The 17,083-nt window shown below is 37.8% G+C and overlaps 1 protein-coding gene across 3 annotated transcripts in view; it reads left to right on the top strand.

Annotated features, from left to right (window-relative positions):
• Nucleotides 1–1,098: 1,098 nt before the first annotated feature.
• Nucleotides 1,099–17,083, top strand: part of LOC137187385 (tensin-3-like) — a 59,627-nt gene continuing 43,642 nt past the window's right edge. The window contains exons 1-11 of one of the 3 annotated variants that reach the window (XM_067596237.1): nt 1,099–1,266; nt 5,065–5,238; nt 8,915–8,965; nt 9,062–9,184; nt 9,294–9,358; nt 11,142–11,225; nt 11,504–11,616; nt 13,389–13,449; nt 13,534–13,609; nt 14,291–14,420; nt 14,681–14,746. In XM_067596237.1, the coding sequence (XP_067452338.1) occupies nt 5,089–5,238; nt 8,915–8,965; nt 9,062–9,184; nt 9,294–9,358; nt 11,142–11,225; nt 11,504–11,616; nt 13,389–13,449; nt 13,534–13,609; nt 14,291–14,420; nt 14,681–14,746 (919 nt within the window). In that variant the 5' untranslated portion in view covers nt 1,099–1,266; nt 5,065–5,088. Of the gene's footprint in view, nt 1,267–5,064; nt 5,239–8,914; nt 8,966–9,061; nt 9,185–9,293; nt 9,359–11,141; nt 11,226–11,503; nt 11,617–13,388; nt 13,450–13,533; nt 13,610–14,290; nt 14,421–14,680; nt 14,747–17,083 lie in introns of those variants that run through there. The other 2 variants (XM_067596236.1, XM_067596238.1) reach the window with 2 other exon arrangements.

The raw sequence follows: 17,083 nt of genomic DNA, 5'->3' as shown, positions 1-17,083 counted from the left end.
CACGAATTACGAGCTTAAACGGAGAAGTGAAAGCAACACATACTACAGTTACGTTACTTAGTTAACTAGCTCAGTTTTCCCGTAAAGGAAGTGGTTTTCCCCGACTTTGCGACCTGAAATTACCTGGTAAATTCGTGACATTCAAACTTATCCGAATATTTATTTTTGAGCCACACAGTTGTTGTCAATAAGTAACCACATAAGAGCAGTAACTCGTCTTCTGGCGCCACCGAGTGGGATAAAAACTGCACCACCTGAAGTGGAGTAAAGAAAGCACTTTTTTCACCATCTACGAGTCAGTGCTTGAAGAATTCACATATTTTACTTAAGTAAAAGTGGCAATAAAATAATATGAAAATACTCCATTACAAGTAAAAATCCTGCTTTCAAAATAAGTACAGTAAGTCAAAGTATTATCAGGAGTATGTTAGTAGTAGTATCAAAAGTAAAAGTACTCAATATGCAGCAGAATGGCCCCTGTGAGCATTACATTATTATATATTATTTTAATTATTTATCATTGCTGATGCATTAGTGTGTAGGCAGCACTTGTGTAGTGGGTCATGGTGAATTTAAACTACTTTATTTGGTACTTTAATCCACAACAAAGCATAAAATCTGCATATAAAGTAAAGAATAAAAAGTGTAAATTGAAATGTAGTGGAGTAGAAGTATAAAGTAGCAGAAAAAGGAAATACTCAAGTAATATACAAGTACCTCAAATTTGTACTTAAATACGGTACTTAGGTTAATGTACTTAGTTACATTTCACCACTGCTGCAAATTATCTATCTATCTATTCTCCCTTATCAGATGAGAGTCTATGATAAAAAAAACAAAAAAAAAAAACACATCAATTTGTGTGTCCTTGACATTAAAACGTTGCCTCTTTCTGCTGCCCCAATTTAAAGACCCTGGAGTGCAGATAAAGTAAAGATCAAGTCGAGTTTAATCAGCTACTGTCTGTGTTAATGAATGCTGTCAAGAGAGCTGTCAGATTGTTGTAGCTGTCTTGGTCTTTGTCACTTTCACAAGCACTCGAGGGTGAACTGCTGTCATACTGCAGTCCAACAGAGGGCAAAGTGCAAGAGGCAGTTACAGTATAGTTTATCATGCTCTCACTCTTGCTCTCTTTCTCTTTCTCCCTCCCTCTGTCAAGTCTCCACCTCGTTCTCTACTGCAGTCACACACACACAGACTTTCACTCATCAGGCTTCATATATTGCTGTGGTTTTTCACTTCTTGTTGACTGAAACAGCGGCCAAGGTAAGCCTTTCTGTTATCTGTTATCATGTTTAAGTTGTGATGAGTGAATAAAAGTCACTCCTTGAGATTTACAGTAAAGTTTGAGTTAAGGTTCCTCTGCTCCCAGTAGAGGTTCCTTCCTTTTTTTTCAGCAATTCAGTGTTCACTCATGTAAGACAAACTGGACATAAAGCTTCTCCTCCCCTTGAATCTTAATGGTGGTGGCAATAATCCAAGTTTTTTTGTTCAGTAAGTGGAAGGGACACGTGATGGATAGTAAATCTTGGGGGGATTAACAGTGAAAAAATGTCTCCCTGCAGATGCGCTGAGAGGGAGATTAATCTACTGACACATTAAGACACTGAACCCCCAGGAGACGTGTTTCCACTGGGACTCAGTGCATCTTAAGAGGTCATTTAATCTTGCATTAAGTCTTAAAAGCCTACTTTTCTTGGGACAAGTGAAACGCTCTACCGGTGGGGGGTGTGATAATTACACTGATTTCCAAATGCAGATCTCGCTGTAAAGATTCCCTCCAATGAAGTGACGCGAAACTAATTAGATAGAGCAGTAATTGATTGAGATATCCTTGAAACAAGTAGAATAAAATGAAATTACCTGATGTCACTGGAGGATTTAATTCAACATTTCCATGAGAAAATAAGATCATATAATTCAATAAGGAGGCTCTTTGTGGATCGGACGGACTGAAGGGAGATTAGTTTACTGTGTAAAGTAAAAGCACTCAGGGAAAAAGAAGAACAGAGAAGAAGGGGACCTAAATGGAGAAGATGGAGTAGAGCACTGGAGGATCACAAGCAAACCAATAGCAATCACAGCGACATTCTGCAGTCAATTTCATTTCTGGTATTTTGGACAAACACTTTCAATTTCAGATGGTTTGTCATGTGAATTAACTACTAACTGACAGCTCTGTTCCTGCTGCGTTTAAGGTGGCATTTGGATTTTTGTCAGTGCCAAAAGGAGACAAAAGAAAGAAACAAAGATGGATAATCCATTTCGGTATGCCCTCCTTTAAAATGGGAAATGAGGACTATAATTAAATGTGGCTCGTTTAAGCTCAAGGACCTCTGCTGCTAAGCAGCTCTGCCTATAGCAACGTGTGTATATGTATCTGTGTGTGTGTGTGTGTATGTGTGTGTAGTTGAGTCACACACTTCCGTTTATTTTGGTTCCTCAGGCGGAGCGCTGACAAATTTAGATTGCAGCAGTCTAAAAAATGTTGAATGAAAAAACATACCAGAAATACATAATTGGAGACTAGTCACTCATTAAGATCGAGTTGCTGTGTTTGCCCAACCCTGTCAACTTTTTCAGCAAGTACACTCAAAAACAGACACAGGAGGAGGGCATGCTTAAAGATTTTCACCTATGTAACTTAACAAGTGTATAAGGGGAGCTAAATGTACAGCTTTTCATTCAATGTAGTTTACAAAATAAAACCTTTTTATGACATAAAGGTACAAATACTAAAGTAAACTGATTGATTTGGTTTGTGACTCCTCAGGACAAAGGTTTGTCTACTTGAGAACCTTTATTACAGGTTATTATGTGTACCTGTGCTGTGATTTTTCTGTGTTATTTGAGTACATTTAGGGTGTTAAAGATGTCAAATTATCAAGTGATTCACAAACAAGAAGCTAATGTTTGAAAAATAGTCATAAAACATATAATATAACATAATTTCATGTTCTGCTTTCCTGTCCAGTTAATCCTTTCATGACCCCTCAGATTTATCTTTTCCGATTTCTGATTCAATCCCTGGCAGCAATACCTTTAGCCTGGGATGGGAAGCTGTTGAGGTCATACAGCGAGCTGTGTTTGTGGTACTTTTTCTACTGAAACAGGAAGGAAAAGGAGAAAATTCAAGAAAAAAGGAACACACTGATTGTCCTGAGACTGCTAGTTACAAATACAGTATGTACTGTACTCTAAATCAGCAAAATATACCTAGAAATTATAGGGATACAAACTAGACTTGCAAGACAGGGCAACATAAAGTATTGTATAAGTACAAACTTTTGGACCCCCAAATGTACAATTCTGTTATTTTTTATGAGTGTAGTTTGTACGAATGAATCAACAAAATAATAACAATTCAAAGTCAAATTCAATTCAGATTATTTGTCCATTAGGAATTTAGATTGTAGAGGGAGCTCGTGATACAGCCAAACACATACACACACATACACACACACACGTCTAAACAAATACACCTAGACTTAAAATAATAAATTCAGTATCAGGTACAGGGTAACATAATATAACATCACCTGATAAATAATAATAAAAACAAGACAGTTATTATATTTAAAATAGTTCAAATTTAAAACATTTTGATTGTGATTTTTGACACTGATTGTCTGATAAGTCATCCTTTATTACAGCACATACACTGCACCATCATTTAATAATGTATGGATCAGGTTCTCCTGACTGTCTGGAAAGCATAAATTTGTGCGTGTGTGCATAAAACAAATACTCCTAAACCACATCATTTCACTTCATACTGGTACTTTATCTGCTCCCAAAATGATCCGTCTGCAAAATGCATCTGCACACGGCAAAAATAATGTTTTAATTATCTGGTAACACTTCATGTCCCCTTATTTAGCATTAATAAGCTGTGAACAAATATTTAATAAATGGTTTATAACCTACTGTAATGTTAGCAGATATCAGGACATGTTAAGTGTCTATTAATGTACAGCATTTGTCGGTAATTGTCTCCTATGACGACATATTTTATATTATCACAGGTGTTTTATTATATTGACATTCACTTTTTGTTTATACAGAAGCCTCCGTTCACGGCTATCTACAGGTGGAGTTATAGATATTGACAAATACATTAATAGACACTTATATCTGCTTATAATTAGATTACAGTGTGTTATAAACCATTTATTGAATGTTATATATGGCCTATAAATGCTCAATAGGGGGACTAAAAGTAAAACTTTGGTTCCTAAATATAAATTTGAACTCCTGAGATGAAACAGGAAGCTCTGAGAGGATTAAACCTGATGTAAATGTCATTTCTGTGGGAAGCAACCAGTTACTCCTCTACTGGTGAAAATGGTGGTATCACTGTTTACTGTGCTGCGGTCACATGGTCAGGGTGAAGGCGAGGTTAACCACTGCTCTCTCTTTACACACTCTCTTGTTGATCTTGCTCCCATAGACGTGCACTAACATGCATGTAACAGCTCTGGTCCGGATGCTAACGTAGAACCCAGCTAGCACAGAATTATCTTTTCGATGGTTTACGGAAGAATGTGGGAGGATGTCACAACACAGACACAGTGTTCACATTTCAACTCACTAAGCGTGAACAATCAGACACATTTTCTGTCAGAGCTGTTTTGCAGTTTGGTGGTTTTGGGTGATGAGTAACACGGTTATGATCTGGTGTTTGGGCAGCATCTTTCTTCTGTGACTCATTATCATCATCATCCCTTTTCTGGTCACAAGCTCAATGAGGAGATCCAGTGACTAAGCTTTTAGTGCAGTTCCTCTTTTTTTTTTTTTTTTTGGCATTTACCCCACTTTGTTTTAGCATCACGTCCCGTAAAAAGGATTTTGGGATTAATAAGGCTGACCGCATTTGAACTCAAATATCGCTGTGCAGGCTAAGATCAGCTTTTTTTTTTTATTTGGAGTTCCAGCTGATACGGTACACGCCCAGATAAAATGCTCTGCAAACATCTGCCGATCTGGAGTGAAAATGCTCACTTCTCTATATTTTCCATGACTTTCATTCTCACATCCTGCGTTTCACTTCCTCTGTCTCTACAGATATCCATGTGATTGACATAAGTCATGGAAAAACAGCGCAGAATCGATCTCACCTACATCACTGAACGCATCATCACCATATTCTGTCCTCCTGAATGTCCCGAGGAGACGTACCTGCAGAACCTGCGAGAAATTATTCCCATGCTGCAGTCCAAGCATGGACACAACTACATGGTGAGATGAGTCGAGTAGAGCCGCACGTCGGAGAGGGTTTTGTTTTATTTGAAGTCCATTTCAGTCCATAAATACTCAAAACAATAGAAAAGGCAATTAATCCCAACAGAAAACAATACAACACAAAAGATGCAGACTGAATCTACAGCTTTATTACACTTATCTTTTTTATAATAACATTTCTATTTGGCTTCAAATATCACATTAAATTTATTATTATTCCAATTTTTGATTTTTTTTTTTCTTCTTTTCCAAACTGATTATGTGACTGTATAGATGTAAGTGTTTATCTGTTGGTCAGTCCACCACTTTTGTCCTGACTGAAATATTTCAAACACTCGGATGGACTCCATACTGAAACTTTGTACAAACATTCATGGTCCTGTGAAGATGAATCCTAATGACTTTGGTGATTCCCTGACTTTTCATCTAGGGAGATCAAAATTTAAATGTGTACAAAACTTCTGTTTATGCTCATATATCTGCAAAGCTTTCCCCATTAGTATTTATTATGCTTTAACGATGCAAACATGCTAAACCGGTATGGTCATTAGCATGTTAACATTGTCATTGTTAGCATCACTTCTAGAGCTGCTTGTGTAGCTTCTGTATCTATTTTGATTGACTACTTCTTCTTCATAACCACTCAAATGTTAAACTTGTTCTTCGTGGACATTTCTGCATCCATTCAACTTTTTTCTACCTTTTATACTTTTTAAAATATTAAGCTTTTTCAACATTTTAGCAATGCATTGCATAGCGACAGTAACGCACTTCAGCTCATAGATTCCTTAGATAATGCATAATAATAACAATAATAATAATTATAATAATGCAATTCATTTCCCATTTCTGCATTTTCATTAATACTTTGCAACTCTCGGTTATTTAGGCTGATGCCGTTTCTGTTCCAAAATGTTTAGCAATTCAGTTCATCTGTGTGATATTAATACAAAGCATTTGATCTTTCAGCCTTTTCAGGCGATTTATTCCAACTTCCATCTTTGAAAGTGTTAAAGTTTATCTTCCAGCTTTTCTATCAATGTATTTCAACTCTTAGCTTCTTTCAGTAATACAGTTCCAATGTTGCCATTTTTACATTTTAGCTTCCAGGTTTTTCAGCAGTGCCGCCGTGCGATGCATTTGAGCTTTCAGCTTTTTTGAATAAATTTCATTTCAGATTTCTGGATTTTCAACAGTGCTTTGAGCCGTCAGCATTCACATGCATTTTCTGCAGGAAATGCGTTTTCTAGATCGTGTTACAGTCCTAATTCCTCATTATAACGGTTAACAAGGACTTCACAATTGAATGCTTAAGTGACTTTTTAAATACAAAATGTAACTAATTATCTGACATACCAATACAATAGCTGCTTTCTGGTCTTTTGTTACATTTATGTGACCAGCTTCTATATACATGTCAACACACAGATAAGTGTAAAGGACATTAGACAGGGACGTAGCTTCAGGTTCAATTGTATAAATGTTTTTTTTTTTTGTTAAAAAAGGAGTGAGAATGTTGCGGTAAACCCAATGTGCCACTTTATTGTTATAAAAACAGAATTATAACATCCAAGCAGGTATTCAGAATTTTAAAATAACACCAGTCGAAGACCCAAAGACCTGCTGCTCCAAATTACATGGTGAGTTTCATTTTACTTTGTTTTATATGCTAACAACTGAAGAATGGATGTGCTATATAATAATGATAATAATAATAATAATTTAATAAATAAAACCCTCTTTGAACACACTTTTTTTGTTTTCCAGGCGGTTCATAGGGATGAACCCGGCAGGACGGGACAAAGTCCGCTCACAGAAGACAGAGAGTCATACAGACAAAGACGACATCAGTCAACCCTTGTGTGTTAAGTCTATTAAAGAAACTGTGAGTGGGACTTCTTTGTTTAAGTCATCAAACCCACACAATCAGTCTCTTAGCCACTCATAGTAACTGTCATTCACTCCGTCACTTTCTCAGTCTTTCACTCACTCACTACAAACCCTTATAAATAGGGTTAGAGGAGCATGTTTTTTTTTAATGTATGGTTTTTTTTAGTGAATTTTATAGAAAATGCCAATTAAAAAACAATCAAACAGGCAGGTAACCAATGAGACATTGATATATGAGGCAGTTATTTGGTTACAATAATGTAATGAGCATTAATTAGTTCATGGAAACAATTACAGATGTACTGTAGCAAACCATCAAAGGCTGCTCCCTGCAGACATACACCCGCTAAAACTGTCCCATTTTATTGAGTCTTGTTGGGGTGTAATAATATCTATGAAGTATTTAGTATCAAATAAATTTGCTTCTGACTTCTCTGATATATTTCCCTTTGTTGGAAAGAATCCCATTAGAGGAGCATATTGATTGCATGTTGTTTTATGTCTTTGTGTACAATGTTCAGACAGATTGCACTACTGCTATTTACTTTTTTTAAAATAACTTTTGAATGTTTAATTACCTGAATGAGTTCCATGCTTTGTTTTTTCTATCATTTTGTAATTGTGTACAAATGTTTAGCATCATTCATTTAAAATGTTAATAAAACGAGACATGGTTTGAAAGAAATATCTTGAAGTTGTGTAATTTGTCTGTTTATTCTATTCTGTTTATAAACCGCTGTTTATCCACTGTAAATACTGTCAATGAGTAATTATGTCAAGTAACAAGGTTTGTGGAAAAAAATATTCAAAATTTAAGCTCACTGTAGTCCTCATTGTTGGTAGTCAGTTACACAATAGTGTGTCGAGCAGTACGTCGTACATTTTGCATTTTACAGTAAAAATCTGTAAGTATGCCACTTGTGAAAAGTGCAAATTAACAGTAATAAACAATGTAATTCTTTTGGCAGTATTTTTTTCTGTAAAATTAGAGAATAACAGTTTTATGCTGTATTTATAAAAGCAGCAACAAACTGTTAATTTCAACAACAGCAAGACACAATGTTAGTTTTGCAGTAAATTAATGGCAACTCTGCATTTAGTAAGTAGTACTTTGGGGTGGGGGGTGGGGGGGTTCTGGAAGGCAGCAGTTTAATGCAGCTGGTCCCGGTTTTCTTCAGGGGAAGCAGCCGGGTGAGTGTGGGAACGGTGGCCAGGGCACTGGGAAGGCAGCAGCTAGCTGCAGCCGGTCCCAGGTGCCTGACAGATACTCCCAATTGCACCCATGAGCATGGGGGGGTCCTGGAAGGCAACAGTTCACTGCAGCTGGTCCAGGATACCCCCCTAGGGTAGTAGTAACTGCTGAAGGCAGCAGTTACTACTACTACTACTACTACAACCTTCTCCAAATATATGCATTTACACTTTGTTCTCCAAAGGTTTATTTATGATGATGGGCAGAGCAAGCACAGGAACATAGGAGGGAACACAGCAAAAAATCCAAAACCCAGAAAACACAAAACTCTTCTTAATAAACTGACCTGCATAGAACCGCCACAGAATAAACATGACTACAACTCAAATACCCAAACAACACTACAATCTCTCATCTGCAACAAACAAAACCAAAAACACAAAAAGTCCAAACACATAGTCCATGACAGAAAGTCTACGGGAGGAATGTTTGCAAGGTGGTATCTCAAAAACTAAAAGTGCTAAAGTATTCATACTACTCTACCCTCATTTCACTCTGTCTCTTCTCATGCAAACAACTTTTTCTCCTCAGCTTATAAACCTCTCACAGAAGAGCGACACTCTCACCCGAATGAACCACAAGGTAATGACAACACTTCACATGACGTGTTTGAGAAGTTAGCGGGTGAAGTGTGAGGTTTATGACAGTCTATACGTGTGGTTTGTTTGTGTGTGTCAGGTTTTGGACACAGGTTGGGTGGATCCTTTAGCTCCAAACCTGGATCAGATCCTCAACGTGTGCACGACGATGGACAGCTGGCTGCAGATCAACCTGAAGCATGTCCTGGTGTTACACTGCAGAGTAACTATACCTCTCTACGCACCGACAATTACGTTTTACATTGATTTTTTTCTGTGTATGATAGGTGTGTGATATTCATTCATCCTGTTTCTGTGGTTGTCCTCAACAGGGAGGTAAAGGCCTGATCGGAGTTCTGGTGGCTTCTTACATCCACTTAAGCAACAAGTCAGCCAGGTAACACTGATGCCATAAGCAACAGGGAATTTAACCAAATATTATATGGATAAAGAATGATTAGGGAGCAACAATACATCTACATATATCAAACATTTCAGCCTCTAGGATTTGATTGATTGATTACTTCTGTATCTTGACAAGTTCTTCACTCGATATATATCCCACATAACATAAAATAATTATCAGTATTCTGTGTAGATATATCATATAAAGAAAGGGAACAGTAACTGTAAAGTAATGACGCAATATTGACATTCAGTCTTGGACATGTTTGCAGATCAAAGAACGCTGTCTGAACAATAGACAGTGCGAGCAGAGGCTGGTCTACTGTACGTCTCCACCAGGCAAAGGGCACGGCGGTTTGTTGAAGAGACTTTGAACTAGACTTTTATTTGATTTTCGGGCAGGGATCTTGTTCCTGTTAGACACCGGTGAATTAATGCACTTTTAATTTATCTGCGCGCCAGAGTCTGAGCCTGCAGAGGACACAGAACGTTGTTGATTTAAGATTTTCAAAGCAAACATGACAGCCTCAGTACTTTATGTGGTTACATATCATCTATATATATACACACACATCCCTGTTTGGCTACATCTCATGGGTTGATGTAAAAGGTCGGTTTTAGACTTACTAGAAAAGCAGAGAAGAGAAAGTTGATTTCCACACTGTTGGGTCTGTTGTGTGTGTGTGTTTGTGTGTGTGTGTGTTGTTCATGGCCGAACAGCTGACTCCCTGACTGTGACCATTGTTCCTCAGAGATTGAGATATTTGCTTGTGTGAGTGAGTGCAGATATGCAAAAAGTTTGTGAATGGGTGTTAATCTGATAACAACTGTTTCTTAAAGGGTCAGTTCTTTCAAATTACATAACTGGTATGTAGTCATGCACATAATTTTGGTTTTATTTGTCCAGATTTTTGTCTGGGATATTTATTCCTGGGGAACTCTTCCTCCACCTTAAAACCAGGGAGGTAAATGATATTTTGTTGGTGGTGTTCACTGGATTGAAATATGATTATTTCAACAGCAGCATCTCTTGTTCCTGGTATAATCGTAGCCTTACAATCAGACTGAACTGCCCTTTAAATGAACTTCATTCACTCAGTGTGACATTGTGTTCACGTTGGCCAATTTCTGTTCTGTTAGGAGGGTGGTAACACTTTATTCTGCAGGTCCTTTAATTTTATACAGATTTCCTGGAAATGTTCCTGGAGTAATTTGCAGATATTTATCAGTTCATATGTAGGACATTTTACAGAAAGGGTGTTGCAATTTTTTTTTTTAAGAAACAACCTACTATGCAAAAAAAATGCTTGACACACAAAACTACACACTGAAAAGTTTTTTCTGTCTGTTAAAGAATAGATCTAATTTATTAAGCTTTTTTGCTAATTAAGATCTATATATTGAGTGCAAACAGAAAAGTGTGTGAATTATCCAGAGTGGAGCCCAAATTCTTCTCTCTGAATTTGCAAAAGTTGTGGGCGACGTAATCTGCCCAAGAACACACCGTCAAACATGCAGAAGCCCACTGTCATACAAACAGAACTCCATATGTGTCTGCTGTCCATGTCTGTTTTGAGTATATCTGGCCCCTAACAGTCAGCTCTATTTTATTTGGGTGTAGACAGAAATTTCAGACATGGATATCTTCCACCGGGGCAAATAAAACCAAAACTGTTTGCATCTCTAGATACCACCACCAGGAAATATGTTCTTTTTGTAATTTGGTTGAACTGACCCTTTAAAACGCAGCATCTGAATATATGCGTCTCTCTCAGTGCAGACCTTTCTCTTGACCACTTTGCCATGAGGAGGTTCTACAACGATAAGCTCATCGCTCAGATGACTCCCTCACAAAAACGGTAAGATTCCACTTGATTGAGCAGGATCACTGTAGGTCAAAGGTCAACTGTGGTTCAGCTCTCAGTCTCTGATCTTCAACGGAGACCGACGTATCTGCTGTGACTTTCGACCTCATGTTGCTAATCACCTGATTTATCTTGCTGGGAAACAGTCACCATCATAAAGCTACGAAGAGATTACATAACAAGGGAGACTCGCACCACAACCGCACTTTCATCAGGTTATAACGTCTTTAAAGATACTAAACAACCTGCATTCATTTCTCTCTGCTCTTCAGGTATGTGTTGATGCTGGGGAATATGTTGAAAGGAGGATTAAGGATGTATCCCTCTCCGTCATTCCTCCTCTGTGTTGTTCTTCACGGTCTTCCCAAAATAAGACCAGATGGAGGTGAGCAGCTGATGTCTGATATGAATTTGTGGGAAATAATCAGATAAATAGAAGAAGTTTTACGCTCCATTTCTTCTAAAGCAGAACACTAGTCCATTGAGTTACCTGAAAGGAAATTTTTAACATTTACAGAAAACAAGAACACACAAAAAGACAGAAAAAACTGAGAAAAACAAGAAAACAAAGGGAAAAGCATCAGGCACAAGTCTCAGAGCTTTTATATGATCCAGAAAGAGCTTTCAGATTGGATGAAAGGTGTTCAGGGAGCCCTTTGTTGAGTATTATTTTCTCCAGCTTGAGACAATTCAGTGCCTCCTTGATCCAGTCTTCAAATTTAGGGGGTGAAACATGCTTTCATTCAATAAAAATGAGGCACCTAATCAGCAAAGGTAGTGAAAGCAAAGACCTTTTTTTTTTAGGACAAACCAGACAGATTATCATCATAGGGGACACAAAAAAAAATTGAATTGCTGCAAATTGATTGGGAGTCATTTCTGCACCATAAGCATTTTGCAGTGTAAAAGATAACAGCTATAACATCTATTTACATTTTTTAGCTAATTTGGCATCAATAAACTAGACTCTAAATATAATTTCCCATTGCCTATGTTGTTCACCGATAGAGGACGAGCGTAAACCAAGTCAAGCATGTGTTCCTGTTTATCATCAGTGAGTTGTTCCCTCAGGAAACATCATGTGTAAAGTCTTAAGCAAATTACAAGTGAATATTTGAGTCTTTTAGATCTCTAAATACTGCTCTGGGTGTTTATTGCAGTAAAAAAAACTTGAGATTCGAAGGATTTCAAGTCTTAAAGGGGAACTCCACTGATTTTACACATCAAAGTGTGTTTCCAGGTGTTGGGGAGTATTACTGCATATGTAGGAAAAAGTAGTTTTGTGTCTCCAGAGGGAGATGTGTGAAATCTGATAAATTGCCTCAAGTGATGTCACTTGAGTCAACATTGGTTGGGGCTGAAGACTACAAGTTTGGAAATTTTAAATATCTGGGGTTGTGGAGTTAGGAGAGTTATCAGACCTCTGTAGCTGCTCCTCATAACACACCTGACACACCCAGATCTTTACAGTCGAGTGAAATGAGTCCAGCTGCATTGTGGGTAATGTAGGTGCCAAGTTTTGACAAAGAAGAAGAATGCATACTGTATAAGCATGCATTTTTTTAAATTGTCCATTGTGAGTCTGACAGTGTTATGCAATGCTAACTTGGTGAAGTATCATTTTAAGTCTCAAGTACTAACTTTCATGATTTAAAGGCATCTGTCACACTGCATGAGAAATGAGTCATAAATGAGTAATAAAATCTTGTTTACAATCTGAGTCAGACTGTACAATATCAGTTGAAAAGCATTAGTTGTCAGTTGATGTGTGAAATGCATGTTTTGAAAATGCAAAAAGCTTTGGCTGCTTTTCCTAACTGCTAAATTCCTAAATGATTTATCACATGCAGGTGTGGTATCTACTTGTACTGGTTGTCTGTGGGTGTATTCTGCATCATTTCATGTCATATTCTGGTCAGTTGGTTTATAGACGTTGGTATTAGCAGCAGTCACATTGTCAGAATTTGTCTGTCTTTGGTTTCAAAAGCTGTAAATCTGCTATTGGAGGAAGGTGTCTCACGATGCATCATTTAATTACTATAATTTAAACCACTTTTCTCCTGAAATTGTCAGCTTGTGTCTGGAACAGCTAAACATGTCTTCTGGACAATTTCATTTTGTTTTTAATGATGTCATCTTCTGGATAAATTTTCGTAGGATGTTGTCTCTTCCTGAGAGTCTACCAGAGTCAACAAGCTGTTTGCACGTCTGCAGTCTAGTAAGAAAAACATCATCGTATATCACATTTTAACATCGTATAGTGTTGCAGCAGTTAACGTGTGTGTTTATATTCCCACCTCAGTCACGTTAATGGAGGCCAGACAGATCGGCTCTACGTTGTGCTTCAGCCAGCTCAGCTGCTCAAAGGAGACATCATGGTCAGTACCAGTGTGCACATATGCTTGATATTTATCCTTTATGTTGACAAATAGAGATCATTATTACTATTATTAATTACATAATCTATCACATTTACTAATGGGGCCCCTTGTAGAGGGAGCCAATAGAAGCTAAATTTGCTGCAACTCTTGGTTTGTGTATTTTACAAACTTATTTAGGTCTTTTTTATACTTTCTTCTTTTTGTTTTCTTTATATTTATTAAAGGACAAGTTCGCAATTTTTCAAGTCTGTCCTAAAACAAAAGTCAGGTGTGTAAGTGATGTGATACAAAAAGTTTATCTGAAGATAATATGAAGCTTCAGCGTCCAAATGAGTCAAATCAAGTAGATATTTTTGAACATTTCAGTCTTTTTAGTGCCAAAGTTCCTCTTTTTGTTACTATACTTCCACTGCAGCTCAACAGGGAAACACAAAGAGGCAATTTGATGCTAAAAAGACTGTAAATAACTGATTATTTTAGTCACTCAGTATTTTTTGCATTATAAGCTTTATTTTTCCTCTTTTGTGAAGCTCACTATGTTGCATCTTTTGTGTGTGATGTGTGCTATATGAATTCAATTTTTATTATTTATTATAAGGCATTCATTTCTGTGATCCAGCCTCTCATAGAGCGTAGCAGTATGTACAGTACACTGTGTTGTTTTCTTTCTGACTTTAGGTGGTTTGTTATGATAAAAACAGCCGGTCAGCCAGCCGTCAGGTCATCTTCCGTCTCCAGTTTCATACGGGCCTCGTGCACGGACGTGCACTCACTTTCTCTAAGGCGGACCTTGACTCTGCCAGCGAAGGTATTTATAACCCGCTGCCATAGCCATAGACAGCCAACGCTTGTCTCAGTGACTATCACGCTCACTCCACCATATTATCAATCTTAATCTGTAACTGATAAATCCATCAGCGTCTCTGTTCTTTTCCCCTCCTCCAATGTAAATACTGTGCACCTGACATAACCTTGGAACTCATATCAGCTATGCTAGAGCGCAGGTGTGAAGTACACATGGAAACATGACCAGTATGCCAGTTTCTGATCTTTTTGTTAATATTCCAGATCCTCGGTTCCCAGAAGATGGAAAAGTGGAGCTGTTACTTTCTGACAGCCCTGACAAGATTACAGGTAGATTCTTTCTCACAGTAAATGATTTTTTTTTTATTTATGTCTTTTTCTTTTCTTTGACTTTAAAATGAAACTTGCATTTATATGAACATAAGTTACCAACGTAAGCTGTTGGAACGGGATAACACAGCAGAGAATAAGAATGTAGGTATCAATGTGTTTCAGATGTTATAGTTCATGTTGGGCCCAGAATCCAAAATATATTGGCTCATATTTTCACATTTCTGCTTTTATTTTTCAGATGTAAATTCTTAGAAAAGAAAAAAACTTAATGTAAAACATTTCATAGAAGATCTGTGAGTTTTTTGTTTCGTTTGTTTTACATCACCAGATCTTGAAAATTGATAATTTGGCGATTGTCGATGCAATAACTGTTAGTTTTAGTTGAGTTGCACATTTGAAGACTGAGACTTGCATTTTAAAAAATAAAGGCTTGAGACTTGACTCCGACTCGATCGCTACAAGACTGAACTCGACGTGCAAAAAACATGTCAAGTCTTGAAAATATTAACCCGGTAAAATGCTGCACCATTGGGGGAAATGAACATGCAATAAGCAGACTTTGCACAGCTGCACACCTTAAATATTTATTTATTAGGGCAGAGCGCTGCAAAGGACTGCACAATATCGACATCATCAACATGACAGACGTGGGAAACCAGGAATTAAAATGAGATAAAACTTCTGGTTTTATCCTGATGTTGTGTGTCGTAGTGGAAGACATCCAACACCGGCATCTGGTATCCTTCACAACATCCTGCAAAACAACAAAAAAAAAACAGCAGAATGTTACAAAACTAACAGAATTAATGATGTTGACTAATAGGAACTTACAACAATGTTTCATTTCATTTCATGGAACCTGCAACCATCTGACTTTGGTTGAAGGGTTTTACTGTGAACTTTTCTTCAGGTTCACTTTCATTCATAAAACCCTGATGCAGTCGGTTCCTGGCACCTTTTTTTTTTTTTTTAGATCTCCTGCTGTATGTGTGTCACACTAGTCTGGAAAGACTTAGTCAGCATCTGATGTGTTATCTTCTGTGTCTCTTAGTCAAGTCACAGCATGAAATTATGACTCTATGATTGTCTGATCGGACAAAGTGACCAGTCTGATTCCAGCATTAGTAACAACAGGGCTTTGACAGGAAAATGTTCCATTGTTGTGTCATTTGTTCCAAGAAACTATGACAGGTTGTAAAACACTTTCATGGAGTTTATTAGAGTTAATTCAGTGCGACAGAAATGTGTCCCATTGTCCCAATTCTCTTTTGTAATTTAAGTGAACTGTCCCTTTAAAGCTTACACTGTAAAAGACAAGTGATTGCTAAAATGTGCATTTAACTTAAACAAACCTTCTTTAACTCCCAACTCTTTTGGCTTGAGACTCCTTAAAATAAAGAAATATCTGCCCTGAATGTAAACTGTCGGTCCAGTTGTGACCAGTTCAACAAAAGAGTGATTTATATTATTTTTTAGACTCTCGAAGAAGTAAAATAAAATAAGAAAAATAAGTAAAAGTTAGCTGAACTTTGTGTTGCAGAAATATGTTTTTTTCTACTTTCCTCTCCTCTTAATTAATCATCTTGTGACCTTTGAAGGCATCTAGACCCGTAGATTGGAAACCACTGCTGAACTCCCAGAACTACACACACACACACACACTCACACACACACTCACACACACACTCACACACACACACACACACACTTGTGCGCACAGACACATTACTTTGGCTGTAATTGCTGCTGATGAACAGAAGCTTCATCGTTGTGTCTCTGAATTCAAGCAGACGAGACAGAAATGACTCGTCTGCTTGAATTCAGAGAATTCCCCCCCCACACACACACACATACACACACACACACACACACACACTCACTACGCATGAATGAAAAAAGTTCCTCATCCAGTTCAACTAGCAGTCACCCAGGTGGGGGCAGTGTTGCAGAGCTTTGTGGCGAGACAGTGGCCCCCGCAGTCAAATCGCTCCTCAGCACGAACAATTACACTCCTCGCTTCTCAGCAGGAAGCAATACGAGAGGTTATCACACACACACATCTGACAGGAATTCAGATCGTAGATACTGTGCGCAGGGGGGGGGGACACACACACACACACACACACACACACACACACACACACACACACACACACACACACACAGGCGGGGAAAAACCAGGGCTCACAGTCAGACACACAGTTTCTGATGGACAGGTACGTCCGTCCAGGAAATTGAAGCAACGCCAACATTAAAAAGCTGCATTTTTTTTTTAATCAAATCTAGAAACCGGATCTGGCGCTGGGAATCAGCTGATGTTATTGTGTACATAGG

The sequence above is a fragment of the Thunnus thynnus genome, chromosome 8, assembly GCF_963924715.1.
Source record: "Thunnus thynnus chromosome 8, fThuThy2.1, whole genome shotgun sequence".
NCBI classification, from domain to species: Eukaryota; Metazoa; Chordata; class Actinopteri; order Scombriformes; family Scombridae; genus Thunnus; species Thunnus thynnus.
This window is presented reverse-complemented; position numbering and strand designations above follow the sequence as displayed.